Below are 17968 nucleotides of genomic sequence, written 5' to 3'. Positions count from 1 at the left end.
CAAAAGCTGGGTGACAAACATCTTTAATCAGGTGTTTTGGTCTCAACTAGACCTTTTTTGAAGGACAGTTTTGTTTACAAAGAGTTCATAATTAATTTCATTTGTTGTCTCTGTTGTTTTGTTTATTTATTTTGGATATTCAAAATGTCTTCCGGTTCCAGTGTGATCTGATGATCTATTCAATTCACAGGCTTTTATGGATTGATATATTATTGGAAAAATGAACTGCAAAGCATGAATGAATTGATATTTTTACCTACATGAATTGCAGAGTGGGAATTTGACAAGATAACCTAGTGCTCTCTTATCTGGGCCTTTACTTTATTTTGCTTTATTTATATAGCACATTTTTAGCAACAAGGCAGTTCAAAATGCTTTACATGAAACAAAGCAATAAAACCAAAAGGAAAAGAAATAAACTAAAAAGTATGAATGTTGGTTGGTTCTCCATGTTTCATTCTAGTTCAGGGTTGTTAGTATAAAACTAAATGTTGGTTCCAGTTGTTCTGGGTTGCTAAGTAGATGGTACTTTCTAAGTTTGTTCTACAGGTAGGTAAGGACATTTCATTTTTATTTCACAAAAATAGTAAATATCGTCAGCGCTTTGCAGTTCATTTTTCCAATTAAATATCTAAGTTATCTGGGCTTATAATTACCAAGTTCCCACTCGACAATCAGTGTAAGTAAAAATATTATGCTAGGAAGTGCTAGTGCTACCTTTCAACCAGGAGTGCACCAATTGCAGTTTTCTGGCCGATCACTGATTACCGATCTTTGAAAAAGCTTAACCTGCCGATTCTGATTTTGGCCAATACAAATTTTTTTTGTCGGAAATGTTGCTCGATATAGCTGGAAAGTTGAGTTAACAACAGTGGGTCACTATTGTTAAGTGTAAACGTGCAGAAATAACTTGGTGGGCTGAAACATTTCTCGCTGGACGGCAAAAGAGGACGGTGGTTGATTCTTAGACCTTTGCCAAGCTAGATAAGATCGGTGGATAAGATGGGCTTCGTATGTAAAAATCGGCCGATCACCGATCTTCCAAAGTTAAGGAAATTGGTGCACCCCTACATTCGACCCAGAGCCACTGTGTGGCTTACTTTGAGTCCACATGTGCTTCTGTATCAAATAATATTGATGCTGTTTTGTTTGTGCTTTTGACTAAACATCATTGACTAAATCCTGTAATGTGAAAATCTGTGGAAATGTTTGAGGCAGGAAGCATCCTCATATCAAAGCGCTGGGCAAATTTAACTCAGGCTTGTGGAGGTTTTGGCGAGAAACGGGCTACGAGTGCTGGGCTAACCGCTGGCAGGAGCCCAGAGGGCAAACCGCCAGAGCTGATTGCAAAGTAAACACACTTTGTGCTGCAGAGGGAACAGGACAGCGTGATGGAGGAGCTGCCCAGAGTTTGGAGTCTGCTACCTGTGAGAGCTAGCTGCAGTGTGTGAAAACTGTTTCCCGTCTTAAGCGTGTGTGTGTGTGTGTGTGTGTGTGTGTTGCATGCTCAGTGCAGTCCTGCATGTGTCATTGTGGCTGCGAGAGCTGCTCCCAGGACAGCAGTGCATTAATCACAGGTTTTATAGGGTAGCCGGGTGTGACTTCATCCTGCTGGACACACACACACATATACACACACACACACACACGCAGACAGACGTCACATGTGGTCTTCCCGGGGAAGGACGGAGATTTGTCTTTACTTTGGAGTGATTCAGTCTGAAGGAAAGGCAGGATGTGTCTCAAGGTCACGATGGTTGCTCTCCATTTCCAATTTGCAAATTAAAACGACTCCAGTAGCTTAATGGGAAACATAAAAATATGACACATTTCACACTGCATGCTTGTGCTTGCACACAGCTGTGTGGAGATGTGCAGTGTTGACATGAAGCGGTGAAGAAAAGATCCTGTGTTGTGCAGGATGCCTCACCCTCGCCGCTTTCTTCCAGGCCAAGGTCAATGTGAATTAATTATGATGACAGATCGTTGATCATCTAAGTGCTCCACCTTTGCAACGGTGATAGAAACACTTTAAGACTTTCCCAGCGTCTCATTAATATTTGATCCACTTCGTATCGATCTGTTCATAATGAGGAGGCCTTGGTAAATGCTTGCTATTATTACACAAAAGGGCAAAGTTTGGTTTAATAGTGGCTGCTCTGTTGAAAACGAATGAAAAAGCTGACTTTAAATAATGCCATTTTGGCTTAACTGAGTGTAATTTTTACATTTTTGCTTCATTTGTCAAAGCTTGATTTCTTATATTTTGCTGATCTGCAGATTGTCTGAACGCTGAGCTCAGATTGATGACCTTTGATTGGAGGAGAGGGGTTTGATTAACCGATACATCATCCATGTCACGGCTGATTTTATATGTAGCCTCATCGCTCTGATGTTTGACATTGTCTCCTTCATCACAGGTACGACCAGGCAGCCCAGAGACGGGGAAATCTCAGGGGTGGACTACAACTTTGTCTCCATTGAGGAGTTTTTCTCTTTGGAGGAGTCCGGAGCGCTGCTCGAGAGTGGGAAATTCAAAGGTTAGGGTAAAAACATCTGAAATTTTCTCTATTTCAACAACATTTAAAGATTACAGGGATTCAGATCCAAGGAAAATGGTATTTTGCTGAAACCACATTTAGAAAAATGGAGCAACAGTTAGCCAAAATATGATTTAACACAAGGGGAAGATATATATTTTGCAGATTAGATTTCTTCTTTATCAAATTAGCTTGATTTCCTCTTGTATTGCACTGCAAAGACAAAATCTTCCTGAGTTTTTTAGGCCTACACTGCAGAAATATTACCTAGTGTCCTAGTATTTTTGTCGAGTTTCTAGTGTGAATCATAGAAAACTTGAAATAAGACAAAACTAACTTAGAAGTAACATTTTAGTAAGATGTAGAGGGTTATTTTAAGCCAATAATTCCTTAACATTGGTTAAAAAGTGCTTGTTCTATTGGCAGATTTAACTTATAACAAGACATTTTTCCCATGTTATAAGTAAATTTATCTGCCAATAGAACAAGTACTTTTTAATCAATATTAAGGAATTATTGGCTTAAAACAAGGTCCTACATCTTGCTGAAAAGTTACTTGTAAGTTAGTTTAGCTTTATTTAAATTTTATGAAGACATTTTTACTACAAACTAGGTCAAAAATACTTGGTCATATTCTGTGTTTTTGCAGTGAATACGGTAAATTTGATACTTCGCATCTATTAAATAACATAATCAGATTTAAAAATTTGAATTACCCCAGACTCCTAACCCCATTTCTCTCTATACCATTAAGTGTTGTTAATTTTTATTTTAAACACAATAACAAATGAGATTCACAGAGTCAGCAATTTCCAGCTAATCAAAACCCATTCGTCGGCGCATATTTCTGACATCAGGTGCTGCTCAGCTCACATTTCGGTTCTCCTGCGAGGGTCAGAGCCCTGCCTCTGATTAAAAACCTCTATACATTACCATCCATAATTTATGAGTTTAATGGGACCAATAAATGTCATCCTCACCTGCCTCACATCTGACATTGACATCCACATTGCCATCAGTGTCAGCAGTATCAGCCGCGCTGTAGCCTGCAGAAGCTGCAGTAAATGGTGACGGCTGGTGACCTTGCTGTTTAGCTCGCTAATCTAATATTTCCCCTCAACCCATTTGTATCCCTATGAGCCAAATGGGAGGAAGGTGGGGGTGGTACGGATAATGCCATTTTGTTTTTAGAGGCGGGAGCAGATGGCTATAACAAAAACAGTGTACCATCCCAGGGGATACATAATGTACGTGTAACACTTCTATGTTGGTCTCAGCTCCAGTAGGTTGATTTCAGGATAGACACACTCAAGTTTTCTGCATTTATTCAAACAAAAGAGGAAATCAAAAAATCAACCTAGCAGCTTCTGCCTCATAGATACAGACAGCAACAGAAAAAGTGGCAGCTAATTGTGATCGTATAGTGGTATTTAACATAGATTTACATTATTAATCCACATAACTAATCTCATCTTTAAAAGGCAGCTAGCAGTAGCAGTTAACAGTTGTAAAATTAACCATAGCTAAAATGTAAAACATTAATAACGATTAAAAACATATACAAAATGTGGCAAAATTGCTCAGGAAACACTGCATATGATTAAATTTGTCTAAAGCATACGTTAAAATAGTACTTGTAAAGAAAACAGAGCAACAGAAAAAAGGGGGCGGAGCTGTCGGCTACTGGTCGCTATGGTAACCACCAACTGCCAAGGGCAGCGCAACAGAACGTAATACACTGATAAAAATGTCTGGAGAAACAACTACTTTACTAAACAAAATCTGTTCAAAGAATAAATAAACTAATTTTGACAAACTTCTCATCTTTACAGATGAGAAGTTTGAAGTTTCAAAGGTTTTTACCCTAACCTTTGAAAATAAAACCCTGTAACATACGTACGGGCTGTTCTGTTAAGTGTCGTGGATTCAAACCATTACGTTATGCCAGTTTCTTGTTTCTTAACCAGCTTTGATTTGCAACAATAGTTGATTTGTGAAGTTTTGTCCCAAAAGGATGTATATCAGCCCCGAAATATGTATTTTTACAACAGATTCATGTGCTTGTTTTAAAGCGAGGTTTCCTTGCTTTCCTTGCCCTTATTTATTACAGGGAATTACTACGGCACACCTCGTCCTGTTCACATAGGTCCAGAGAGTCCCCCCATCACCTACCAGGAACACCGTAACCTGCTCAGAAACTTCCGCACACGCAGCAAATCCCTCAGCAACCTGGAAAAGGCTGCAGACGAAGGCAGAAACGGCGAGGACGACTTAGGCAAGTGTTGCAAAGCTAAATTATGCCATAAGTACCACTGTAAAGAATACAGAGGCTAATCAAGGCTTCACTTTGCACAACTCGATAAGTTGGGTGTTCACAGCTCAAAAATATATAAGTGCAGAAGGTATTGTTTGTTGGAAAGCTCTGCACAGTATCCAGTGTTCCTCTATCTATAGCTCGAGTCTCTGTTCCCCAAATTAATCAATCATTAGCACAATTAGTATGCTGAAAAGTCTCGGTGGAGCTGTGGCCTCATTGATTGTTGGATCTCCTCCAAAGGAAGGTCGTTTTGTCTTAGGATCCCTAAAACAAGCAACGACTAAGCAGATAGGCTAGCATAAAAAGTGTGAGCCAAAGCAAAAAAAAAACAAAACAGTTAAATTATGGTCAGAAGCTAGACTTACTGGAATAAATGTATTAAATTCACCTTGCCAAGAAATAAATTGAAATATATTGAGTTTTTGTCATCCTAAGAGCTTATAGTTATTTTTCCTTTGTGACAGAATCAGAAGCTGATTAATCATAAGTGTTGAAACAGATCCAGTTTTATAACTCTAGGAAAAAACAGTCAATACAGAAAAATTTCACTGGATGTGAAAATCTTGCTTTTAAAATAAAATGAAAGTAAAGGCATGGTTAAAAAAATTCATGGGCAGCTACTAATGACTCAATAAATACCAGGATAAAGCAGTCCTGTAAAGTAAGGTAAGGTAAGGTCATTTTATTTATATAGCACATTTTCAGCAACGAGGCAATTCAAAGTGCTATAGTTCCTACACTGCAAAAAACACAAAGGTTTACAAAGTATTTTAGTCTAATGCAGGGGTGGGCAACTCCAGGGCTCGAGGGCCCGTCTCCTGCAACTTTTAGATGTGTCTCTACTTCAACACCTGAGTCAAATAATGAGGTCGTTAGCAGGACTCTGGATAACTTGACTGCACTTGGGAGGCGATTCAGTTATTGGATTCAAGTGTGTTGGATCAGGGAGACATCTAAGAGTTGCAGGACACCGGCCCTCCAGGACCAGGATTGCCCATCCCTGGTCTAGTTTCTTGTGCAAATATCTTATTAGACTTGAAATAACCTTGTTTTAAGTCATTAACTTCATAATATTGTTTTAATATGTATTGGCTATTAAAAACAACTTCAGTAGCGCTTCTCAAAACTCACGATGCCTCACTTCCATCATGGTGCCTCTAATAATTAAGTGACATAGTTGCAAACAGTCAATAATAATACACCTAAACAGAGGTAAGAGAGGTTTGACTGACCCAAACACCAGGTCATGTGTGAAAGCAACAGTAGTCATCCCTCTGTTGTCAACTCAGTGATTTTCTTGGCACAGTTGGTAATATTTCAGACAAAAAAATAATTTCTTAAAGATCTGTAATCGGCCAGAAAACTTAAATCTGTGCACCACTAATTATATTATAATATTTCTTGAAAATGGTCTCAAAACAACAATATTATCGTTTATCACAATAACCTCTGGGACAATATATCTTCTGACAAAATGTGTTATGGTGACAGCAGGCCTAATTATGAGTCAAGAAGAGCATATAGGGTGAAGTAAACAAAAGAAGAAGCATCACAGGGAGGTGGTTTTGGCAGGGAGGGCGGGGAGGTTTGAGGCATTAAGCCAGACTGCTGCAGAAGGAGAGAGGGAGTTGGAGTGGGTGGAGAAAAATGCAGGCAGGCAGACGTCCAGATAATTACAAAGAAAGATAGCACTCCAAACAGTCAGGTAGGTTCGGCATACAGTTGGGACCAGTGGGGGTGAATGCAGGACGGAGTCTGAAAAGAGAGTCGTCCAACACTCTGACCTCTGCTGAGTCATCTTTTCAAGTGTAACTTTGTGGGTGGATTGCTCGGCGGTACTTGTCATGTGCAGCAGGACTCTTGGTGCCCCCAGTGTCCGAGATCTCGCCGATCTGTGTTGGAGCTGAAAGCTGAAGGACAGCTACAAGGACAGTTAAGGGGGGGAAAATGCTGATTTTCATTCTGCTTGTTGTGTGACACGCATGGCCACACAGTCTTGTTCCTCAGTGGGTGGACAGAAGTGGCAGAGATGCTGACTCTCCATGAGTTGTCAGAACAAACATCAATACATTTTGCTTGCAGAGAAACTTTCTTGTTTTGTTGGATATGTAAATGTTTGTGTTTTAACTTTTATCGTTATCATTACAGGTGGCTCTGCAGGAGTAAGCATTCCTATTGGCCACCGGTCCCCCGGTCGGCCCCGGGCATCCAGCAGCGGAGTCGAGGGTCATGGCATAGAGAATGGGATCATCGGCAGCAGAAGAGGTGCCAGAATCAGAGGCATGATGCCCGATCACTGGGAGCAGGCGTTCAGTGACCCTGGAGAATCACTTTACATCGGGTAAGTGTTCAACCTGGCAAATAAAAGTCTAACAAATATTTATTTATGTTACCTGAGGAATTAGACTAAAAAGAAGCTTAGTTTGGCCTAAAGGCTGTAAAGAACAGCCTTTTAATGACAATTGTTGTCTAAGTTGAAAGGTTATTTCTTATATTTTCTTAATCTATTCTAAATTTACACAAATCTTACCAAGTATTTTAGGTCCAGTTTCTAGTGCAAATATTTTAATGCATTTTAAATAAGGCAAAACTAACTTATAAGTAAGTTTTCAGGAAGAAATAGAAACATTGGTGAAAAACTACTAGTTTCACTTTTAACATGGGAAAAGTGAAATAATTTCCCAGTGGAACCAGAACTTTTTCATCGATATTGTTTTAATGACTTAAAACAAGCTGCTATATCTTCCTTAAAAGGTACATTCGTCTGTTTCAAGTGCACTAAGATATTTGCACAAGAAACTTGACCAAAAATACTTGTTAAGATTTTATGTCTTTGCTGTGTAGCAGATAATGTATGTATTGAGAGACATGAGGTGGACAGGTGCAAATAAATGAGTGTATCATTTGTGGTTAACATTAAAACCTAGAAAATGTTTTTCTTTTCCAAGTTGAAGCAGGCAGAGAAATCTTTAAGTCTTTTCAGATTTCTCCTGATTTCCTCATGCACTTTTCTCCACAGGTATTTTTATAGGATTTGGGTCTGAATGATATAGATTAAAACTGAAGAAGGCTGATTTTTCATTTTATTATCCATTTCTTCCTGCTTAAAGACCAATTTGCAATAGAGCTTTGGAGCTGACGCTACAGCGTGTGACGTTTACGTCGCTCGGCGCCATGTTTGCAGCCCACAGACCAAATCTAACTAGTCAGAACACCGGTGTTTTCATTGTATTGCCAACCACAGCGAAGTTGTTTTGCAAATTGGATACTGGATATTCACCCTCCGCGGAGTAAGGGACGTTCAGCTCAAGGTTGATCCGAATTATGAGCGCTAATTTCGGCCAGCTGTTCTCTACCGATGCCTCCTGAAGCGCTTGGAGATTCACATAGGGACCGTCAATTTCCGAACACTCCTGTAAATAAATGGCTTGACTTGTGACCAACTGAAACAAAAAAGTTTTAATTCATGCTATTAAACGAGGCACACTATCCTCTATAAAATGTTTAAGTCATATTCAATATTTTAAATAATATTAAATGTTTTCTTCAATAGCTTCCAAATCGTGTGGCCCATTAACTCAAAATCTGTTTGAAATCATTCTACTGGACTAGACTATGCTACATAAACAATATTAGCCCGACCTAAACAAGGTTGACCCACTTAAATGAACTCAACAGAAACTGATCATGAGTACACCCGGACAAAATCATAGCAAAATAAATTATGACACAACACTAACAAAGCGAATTTAGACACTCACCAGAATGGAAATGTCTGGAGCAAACTTGTAGGTGTCTGGGGATGTTGGAGAACGTAATATCAGGACGTCTCACCGCTGATACCAGGACATTCGTCTTCTTTTTGTTAGCTCCGATAGCTTAGCCTCCTCGCGTTGTTTCCAAGCAGGAAAATAGTGAAACAAAAGTCCGTTTTACATCTTTTTACCTTTTCGGTCGTGTGATCGGACATTACACCCAATAACGCAGCAAGTTCGTGCCATAGGTAAAATATCTGTGAGACAGTCGTTTTTGTCGGTGGCAACAAAGATGGCGCTGACACCCCTCCGACTAGAGCAGTGACGTCTCACTCCGAAGCTCTATTGATAAAGAAATTCCAAAATGTTTTGATATCAAATGTAATGGCATGTTAAAGATGTTATGATGCTTAGGACTCTAAAAAGGCCAGATTTTGTAAGAGAAACAGGCCCACAGCATCACAGGTCTTCCTCCATACCTAAGAATAAACATGAGGGCATATTAGTCTCTTGTTTTGGATCTAACTCTCATACAATGTTTGTTGCCAAACAACTAACGTTTAGTTTTATTTGAACAATTCACACAGTGTAAATTTGCCATCAAGAGTTTTTTATTTATTAGAACCTAATTTAGTTTTATTCTAGTTTTAGTTTTAGATTAAATTTAAATGAAATTTACCGTAACTGAATTGTAATGTCACAGCGGAAAGGATTTTTAGGTATAACAGATGTTTCAAGTCTTTTTGGCTAAAGATGTCTCAAGAGGTTTTTTAGCTAAATTCAAAAACTCACAAGTTAAATTTTTGTGTAATAACTTCATAAAACCTAAGTCATTATTCTGTCCTGCAACATGAATAAGTGAATTCTGGGGATGATTTTTTTATTTTTCCCCAAGGAAAAGTGAACTCAGAAGGTGAACAATAGATTAGCTAACAAACCCAAATATAAATAATATAAATATTATTGAGTCAAATAACACAAACATATAAGAACGAATAAAACTAGAGAGTATGTAAACATAAATTTCACGTCTTAAATACTGAAAATGTTGGACTATGAAAATCTCCCTTAAATCCACACAGAGATGATAATGCAATGCTAACATGATTAATAATGGAACGATGTGAAAAACACTGAATTAACATGCCCTCCAGTAGTGAACACAGCATTTAGCATGCTATGCAGGAATGTTACATCACAGCTTTTTAAAATAAAGTCTTGTGTATTTTTGAATATATTATATACATGAATAGCCACCCATTTGTTTTTAAAACGCACTGAGGCTGCTTTCTTGTCACACTTTCCCTTATTCCAATCATTTACCATCAAAAGTGAATGCTTAATTCTAACCTTGAACCAAAATAATCAAATTTTACCCAAATACTAACCTTCACACCTTCCATTTCTTCAAATTTGTTACAAATGCAATTTGTTTTCCAAATTTATAGCAAATCCTCTGTAAGTTTGTTCCTACCAGGATATAAAACCGCTTTCACACACACACTTGCACACATCCTGTTGTCTTCCTGGTCATTAGAAACACAGCATCCTTCCTCTCTTCTGGTGCCCTGTGCATGCAGCTGGGTTGATAGCCATGGACCATTTGGCTGATCCAATGGAGCCGTGGGTGAATCACGAAGGAAAAGGGAGTGGCTGCATATTAGTGTCTTTTTTTCTCTCAGAAATTCTTAAAGCCAAGTAAGTTCAAGTAGTTAGTATTTAGATGGTTTTTTTTTTACCATTAGCATTTTAGCCAGCTGTTAGCTAGAGGTAGTGCTGTTGTCTTTCATTTCTGAATCAAAGTAGTTTTGTTTTGGTTTAGCAGCAGTAAAGTAGAATGGAAACATATGACTTCAATTAATTATTATAAAATCAGAACACAGATGCATTTGGAGTGTAAAAAAAGGTAAAATATTATCTAAATTAAAGTTTAGGGGTCTAGGAACGAAAGGATTTCAGTTTTTTTTTTTTTTAGTTTTCCATGAGTAGCTGGAGTATGACTCACTGTAGTTCCACGGAGTGAAATGTAGTCAATAACGGCATGAAAAATAACAATTATATTGTAATTTTGCTAGCTGATAGCTGTGGATGCTAAAGTTTTGTGTGGGATAGTTGTGCAAACTGAAGGACCTGTTTGTTGATTCTGGTGAAAATGGGTTCTGTTGTCCTCCCCATACGGTACCACTGGTACCAGATTATAATTTTCTGAGAAAATGATCATCAATGCAACAAGTTTTCCATATTATCAGTCAAATAATATGCCAGTAGAACTAGTATATATTCATACATATGAAAGAATTATTCACTTAAAATAAACTCTATCTTGCTAAAAAGTCACTTGCAAGTTAATTTTGTTTTATTACAACAGTACAAAGATATTTGCACTATAAACTAGACCAAGAATACTTGGTAAGATTTTACATTTTTGCAGTGAAAGCAGTAAACTACAAAATGTTATTTGCATAAATGGACAGATGTATTTTATAACAAGGAACTCATATTCTTACATGTTTCTTATTTTCTTTATTTTCATTTTTTTGTGTTTTTTTTCAGTACATGGCTTTTAACCCCAAGTTTCCTACCAGTTCATATATTTGAGTATTTGTGCTTTTGTGATTACGATTAGATGAATGTTTCTCCTCGTGGCCAATAACTGCTAGAGATTGGCATCAACTAACTCACTCATTTTTTGGTTACCTAGCAACCCACTCACTCTTTGGTTACTTAGCAACAACCTGTGGAGTAACTGCCACAGCAGCAGTTTAAAGTTCTGCACTTTCCCTCCTCATAACTCCTTAAAAAAATAAATAAATTGTGGAGTGAAAACTGTGGATGAAACAGGAAAGATCACATCAATAGTTTGGCAGTATTTCAGGTGTTTAAAACCAAAAAACTAATCAATAATTATCAATGTAAATTGATGTGAAACATTTATATCGTGATACGTTTTTCAGCCATATTGTCCATCCCGTCTTTGACTTAAATTCAAAAATATTTTATTGATCCCAGTTACAAATTAAATGTTGTTGTAACTCATGTTAATTAAAATGCATTGTGCATTTTTGCCAGGTAAACACTATTTTTGTCATTTATTCAGTACCATAATTTGACTGACTCTGGTGGCTCTTCTTGTGCCCGTTTTCCTACCCAAGGCGCAGCCCGAGGAGGACCAGCTGGCTGGGCCCTCGTCCCTCAAGCAGAGAGACCAACTACAAAAATGAATGTGAGCGTCTTTGTTTCTTCTTTGTTTTCCTTTCCTGCCCCTTCTCTCCCACCATGCAATTATCAGCACATGAGCAACATATTTAACAGTTGAACATGCTAAATGAGGCCACAAATTTGTCATGCACGGAAGCCGCAGACACAGCAGGCTTGTTAGAGTCAAATGAGATAGAATGAGCTTTTGGCCGAACAGTGGCATGTAAGTGATTAACGCCTAAAGCTCTGAGCTGCTGGAAAGCGGCCAGACCTGCTGCACAGGCTGGCAGGGTCAACATGGGGAGAACATGTGACTGGCATCCATGTAATCTGCCCGTTTCAAATAAAAATATACTTCATGATGTCTGTCTGTGATCACAGCAACATTAAAAAAAGGAACAGATGCATCGCTTTGCTTCCAGCTGCTCAGTGAGGTGTAATGCCCTTTCTTTACCAGCAGAAGGCAATATTGCATTCATTTTGGTCTGCATGTTAAAGGGATTTTGATGACTTTTATTATCTGCTGCTATAATATCATGCATGTCTACATTATAACACATGCTTACATTATAAGAGATGAACCAGGGGAATATGCTGAATCTAAAACACGTTTTCCAGATTTTTCTGATGTGATGTAACATTTAAAAATAAATTAAAAAATGACCTACATGACTCTGCAGAGCTTGGTCAAGCAAATGGATTATGTTGCCAAATTTAACTTAGCAGACAGTCAGTAATGGATTCTGCTTTTAAAGCAATCTCTCCACCATATGCTTTGGGTTGTGTAGCATTTTGTTAAAAGCCATCTGGCGATTGGTTCGTACTGTTAAACTCCTTTTTTCCTCCCTACTAAAACCTGCCACTTCCAAGCATTTAGTTGAGCATGAAAACCTTGGACTGTTTCCACTTTTATTTTGTCTCCTGTCTGGTGTGATTCTCTCATTAATCAATCTCTGCCTCGTTTTTGAGTTTTTCTCTTTACTTTGTTGATCTTCAGGGTTCACTGACCTGCCTGAGGATCTCAGGGGTTTCCCTGTCCATGCACACTTGATCAAGGGCTCCAGAGGGTTTGGTTTCAACATAGTCGGAGGCAGTCGTCCAAGAGAGTTTCTCCAGGTCTACAGTGTGACGGCAAGTGGCCCCTCCACTCTTAAGACAGGTAAAAACTTTAGAAATGAAAATAATCTTACCTATTTAGTTGTGAGTTCCAAATTTTATTTTTTCATTCACTGTAAAAGAGGTTTTTGCTTGTATTTGTTAACACAAAAGCATCTTTAGCTTCTTATGTTAGCAACTAGTACAGTTATAGCATTTAGCTTGTAGAAAATTTTGATTTGTTTACTACTGAGATCTACAAAAACCTACCAGCAATTTGAATCCCAGCATGTTCAATTACAGAAAGACATAAAGAGCTGAAAAAGAAAAAAACAAATCATCTTTGCAACACATCGTCTTCTTGGTATCTGCGAAAGTCTTGCTCTCTCTCGCTCTTTTACAGCTTGTACAAACTGTAGACATATGTCAACATGTCATAGAAAATACAATTTTCCTTAATTCTCTGGCTTTTTTTAATAACAGCTCAGTGAATTTGAACCTAGATAACTTTGAGGGTTTTTTTATTCTGTAACATCATCCACACTGAAGAGTGTGATGAGCATGAACTTACGATATTTGAGAAATATTATTTGTTTTGTGAAAGCTATTGAATTGGCATATCTGCAGACTGTAGCTATTTTTACTGAAGTCATGGAAATGTTTTGGTGTATTTGAATTAACAGTAGGGCAGGACGACATGCTTGAAAAACGTATCACGATATTAGGCTTTCATATCAGTCGATATCGATAATTATGATTTAGTTTTGTGTTGAAATATCTGAAATATCCGCAAACTCCTTTTGAGATGTTCTACTCATTTTTTGCTTTCACTCCACGTCGTTCTTTCTTATTCTTAAGCAGTTATGAGGCACGATAGGAAAACCTTAAACTGCTGCTGCACAAGTTACTCAGGAGATCGTTGCTAGGTAACCACAGAACGAGTGAGTTGCTAGGTAACCAGAATGTGAGTGAGAGAGTGAATTGATTCCAAAAACCTTGCTTAGCTGACGTTGAGCGGCTAAAGTTTTCCTTCTGCCTACATCCCCCAGAATGCTGTGCGGTTCTGGATTCATTGAAATTATTATACATTTAATCAAACGTATTTTCTGTTATGGATCAGTCTGCAATTAAAGTGTTTGTACATCTTTTCCTCACCTGCAGCTCCACATCTTTATTTTTACATACAAGAGAAAGTGTAGATAAAACCCTTTAATCCTGGTGGCTAGTAATCCGTAATCTTGCTATCATAACACTTGCAAATACAGTGGCGCACATCCTGTTTACAGACTGTCACGCAAATTCTCACAGAGGCAGCTATTACCGCTCCAGGAGGCCAGAGCACAGGCTGATCTAGTTCATATCTGTTAAATAGGCTGCTTTAGCCAGATTACTTTTTCGGATTAGTCCGCAAGCGCACAGAAGCACAGATGAATTTTATAAGCAAACACAGAGACGAATGTCTCTGCACTTTGCATGTTCAATGTTGGGCACAAATCAGAATTGGCTATTGATTATTGATTCACTTGACAAACAACGGAGCTGTACACAGTATGCACAAACGGATGAGATCCTTAATGCAGGCATGATATCCAACAACAGAAGTCTACATCTGGCAGCATTTACTTTGATTTTATGTCAGAAATGTTGAAGATCCTGCAGTCAGAAAGTAAAGCACCTCGACCCGGAAGTTCAGCCAAAATGGTTCTGGATGGTTTCCTTGGTTCTAGTTTTACTGTCCAACTAGTTCTCAGGTAAATGGGTGCAGCACTTCCTTCTCTTGTATTCATGTCCTAGGAGAGTGCCGACCGTCCCATGAACCTGAAACCTCTCAGCGGTACTGCAGATGGTTGTCATGGAAACATGAAACTGTTTGGAGATGTTGTTGTACCTTTCAGCTTCTCAGACAGCGCTCACCTTTCAGCATTTTAGTTCCTTTGAAATAAACTGAATGTCTGATGAAAACCTTGAAGACACCAGTGGTACTGGTCAAAAGTAAAGAATTTAAAACGTGACTCTTAAGCTACTATTAGCTGTCTTTCTAGGCTAACCGTCAATAAGTTCATGCTATTTTTAGGATATATTTGCGACATAAACAGCAATTTAGTTCTTTTCACAATTTTATTTGTTTACTCTTTTGCCTACAAAAGACCAGAGTTGGATAGTAACAAGTTACATTTACTTCAGTAACTTTTTGAAGGAAAAAAAAACAAACAAACTTTTTTTTACTATGCTGTATTTCTTACTTCTACTTGAATAATGTTATCATGAAGTATTGCTACTCTTTAGTAAAATGCTTGGATACTTCCTCACCAGACACAGACAGGCACCTGCATTTTATGTTAGTTTCATAAGCTTTGTATTGAAAGTATTTGAAAATATTTTCATTTGCCTGATGTTATATTGTAATTATGTTGTTAATTTGAATAATTTTCTTTTGGGTCCTCCAAATAACTTTCCACATAAGTTTTCATATTATTCTGTCTGATTATGTAGTTTTTAAATCTTAAATGATTGATATTTTTGATCAGTTACTCGGTACTTCAACATATTTTACTAAAGTGAAAATATGTTGAAGTACTGCTGCTCTCTCTGTAAAGGAGATGCTGGTATGCATTACACAATAACCCTTTAGAAGATACGGTAACAATGACATTTCAAAATTTCCCCAAAACATTACATAAAATCAAAAATATGATGTCTGTTGTATTTAACCTGTGCGTTGTTTTGACTTCATCAGCGGACATACTCGTGTACATCAACGATGCTTGTGTGTTGGGAATGTCTCACAAAGAGGCGGTAGAGATGCTCAAGTCCGTGCCTGTGGGCCACAGCATAGACATCGAGGTGAGAAGGGGGTATCCAATGCTCTACAACCCGGACGGTCGCCCCAAGCAGCCGTCACCAAGGTTACTGGACGCTGAGGACCACCATGTCGCGCCTACCACCACCCAACCGCAACCTCTTCACCAACTACCTCGCCTTTCAACTCCTTCACCGCAGAGCCAGCTCTTTAACGGCTACCACAGCGACAGAGGCTACGTGGAGCACGGCGTGACCCTGGATGCCAACGGAAACGCCACGTCTTACGCGTCCAGACTGCCGCCGCCGTACAGGCGCTCCAGCGTGAGCAACGCTGCGCCGTTCTCCCCAGTGCGGCCTCCGCGGTCACACAGGAGCGTAGCCAGGCTGCAGTCGCTGGACCCGACGCTGGCCAGCCAGAGCGACAGTGAGGTTGTTTCTGCGGTTGGTTCACATAGGTAAGAACCCGAACTTCACCTTTTCAGACGCAGAGGTTACACTGTAAATGCAAACAGTATTTATTTGAAGATGGTTAGTTGATTTAAATCAGTTTTAGTAAATTGCTTGGTATTTCCAACTCCCTCTACTTGAGTTGGATTAATTTAGAAAAAGTAAGTTTTTGATGATGGTGCATTTGGCTCAATACTTCATGCATCCGAGTACAAATGCTTTACTTGAGGTTTTTTTATATGCTGGAGGCAGTAATTTATCTAATCTGACTCATAATAAAGAGATAATCTCAGTGTTACCAGGAGCGCAGAACACCAGAATATTTATGTATCATTTTATCTTAAACCAGGCTACATTAAACTAACTTGATATTTGTTTGTTTTTTTGTTTGTTTTTGGACCATTAATCAATTAGTTGCATTTTTTCTACATTCAAAAGTCCAAAGCCTGAACCTTTGTTTTGTGTTTCTGGTATTCCTGTAAAACTGACACACCAGTGACACCTGGAAATGTCAGTAATGGCCGACAGCGAGAGTGATTTCATCTTTACAGAATATTTTTTAATACATCATGAGTTTAAAATATTTGATGTAATTAATAATTCTGTGAAGTGGGAGAGAGGGTTGCTGCAGTGGAGCAGGCGTAAAGCACAGCCCACATATGGAGGTGTTAGTCACAGGTTCGAGTCCCAGACTGATGACCTTTGCTTGCTGCATGTCTTCCTCCTCTCTCATTTCCCACTTTCCTGTCTGTCCTCTCTCAAATAAAGGCCACTAGAGCCAATAAAACCTTCATAAAAAGAATTGGGACAAAGAGGGAGGTCAACGACTCAGTCAAACTAGTTTGTTTATTGTAAGTTACATTGTCAGTTGTTTTTTGTGCTACTTGATTTAGAACTGATTAATAAATTTTTTGACTCTAAGAGTTTGCATGTGTTTTTTTTTTTTTAAGTAAGGTGTAGTTCAGTGTTTGCCTGCTTCTCTTTCTCCTCAGGGCGTCAATGATACGAAATCACAACAATAACTCCCTGACGACACCGCAGCATCATTTACGTTATGGAACGTCAAAGTCATCCGAAAGCGACTTGTCCACCTGCACCATGCCGGGGACCAGGCTGCCACTCCCCGAGTCGCCGCGGAGACCGTCGTCTTCCTCCGGCGGGCCCCGCAGCGCTCACACCCACCTTTTCAGACCGCAGACCTCCCTTCTCAGACCACCTCCCACCAGAGAAAGCCCCCACCACCACGGCGTCAACGGTTTCCATGGCAACACCAGCCCCACTGCCAGCCCCAGCAGCGTTTCCTCTCCTGGCGCGATGAGTGTGGGCAGCGGGTTCGGGGGATTCACCGGAGGGGAACTCGTTCCAGTGGCCTTGGCGCAAACCGAAGGAGACCGGGGCCTCGGGTTCAGCCTGATGGCTGGTGGTTCTGGAGGCAGGTTGACCGTGGTGGAGAGAGTCTTTGACAGAAAGCAGTGCAACTCCCTGCAGCCAGGGGACGCTGTGGTCAAGATCAATGGAGCTGATGTGCAGAGCCTCAGCCTCACTCAGGTGATAAATTAAAGAGTCAACTTAGATTATTTCAACAAGGGCTGGACAGTATGACTGAAAAATGTATCGCAACATCAGGGTTTCATATCAGTCAGTAGTAATAATTATTTATTGAGTTTCTGCTTTAAACTTGGTTCTAATTCCTCCTCTAAACTTTTAATGTTTAAGCAGTTATGAGGCACAGTGAGTCTGAAACTGCTACAAGTTACTCAACGGGCTGTTGCTAGGTAACCGTAGTTGGGGGAACTTGGAACTGCTTGCTCCCC

General features: G+C 39.2%; 1 protein-coding gene across 9 annotated transcripts in view; it reads left to right on the top strand.

Annotated features, from left to right (window-relative positions):
* Window positions 1–17968, top strand: part of magixb (MAGI family member, X-linked b) — a 68535-nt gene that overhangs the window by 36873 nt on the left and 13694 nt on the right. For 8 of the 9 annotated variants that reach the window (XM_016672206.1, XM_016672202.1, XM_016672203.1 and 5 more), the window contains 7 exons: window positions 2421–2540; window positions 4651–4815; window positions 7006–7198; window positions 11765–11835; window positions 12808–12969; window positions 15643–16162; window positions 17147–17702. In XM_016672206.1, coding sequence (XP_016527692.1) covers window positions 2421–2540; window positions 4651–4815; window positions 7006–7198; window positions 11765–11835; window positions 12808–12969; window positions 15643–16162; window positions 17147–17702 — 1787 coding nt within the window. Of the gene's footprint in view, window positions 1–2420; window positions 2541–4650; window positions 4816–7005; window positions 7199–10192; window positions 10311–11764; window positions 11836–12807; window positions 12970–15642; window positions 16163–17146; window positions 17703–17968 lie in introns of those variants that run through there. The other variant, XM_016672211.1, reaches the window with a different exon arrangement.

The sequence above is a fragment of the Poecilia formosa genome, unplaced genomic scaffold (assembly GCF_000485575.1).
Source record: "Poecilia formosa unplaced genomic scaffold, Poecilia_formosa-5.1.2 Scaffold57, whole genome shotgun sequence".
Taxonomy (NCBI): Eukaryota; Metazoa; Chordata; class Actinopteri; order Cyprinodontiformes; family Poeciliidae; genus Poecilia; species Poecilia formosa.
Note: the sequence above shows the minus strand (reverse complement) of the source record. Positions and strands in the feature narration are given on the sequence as shown.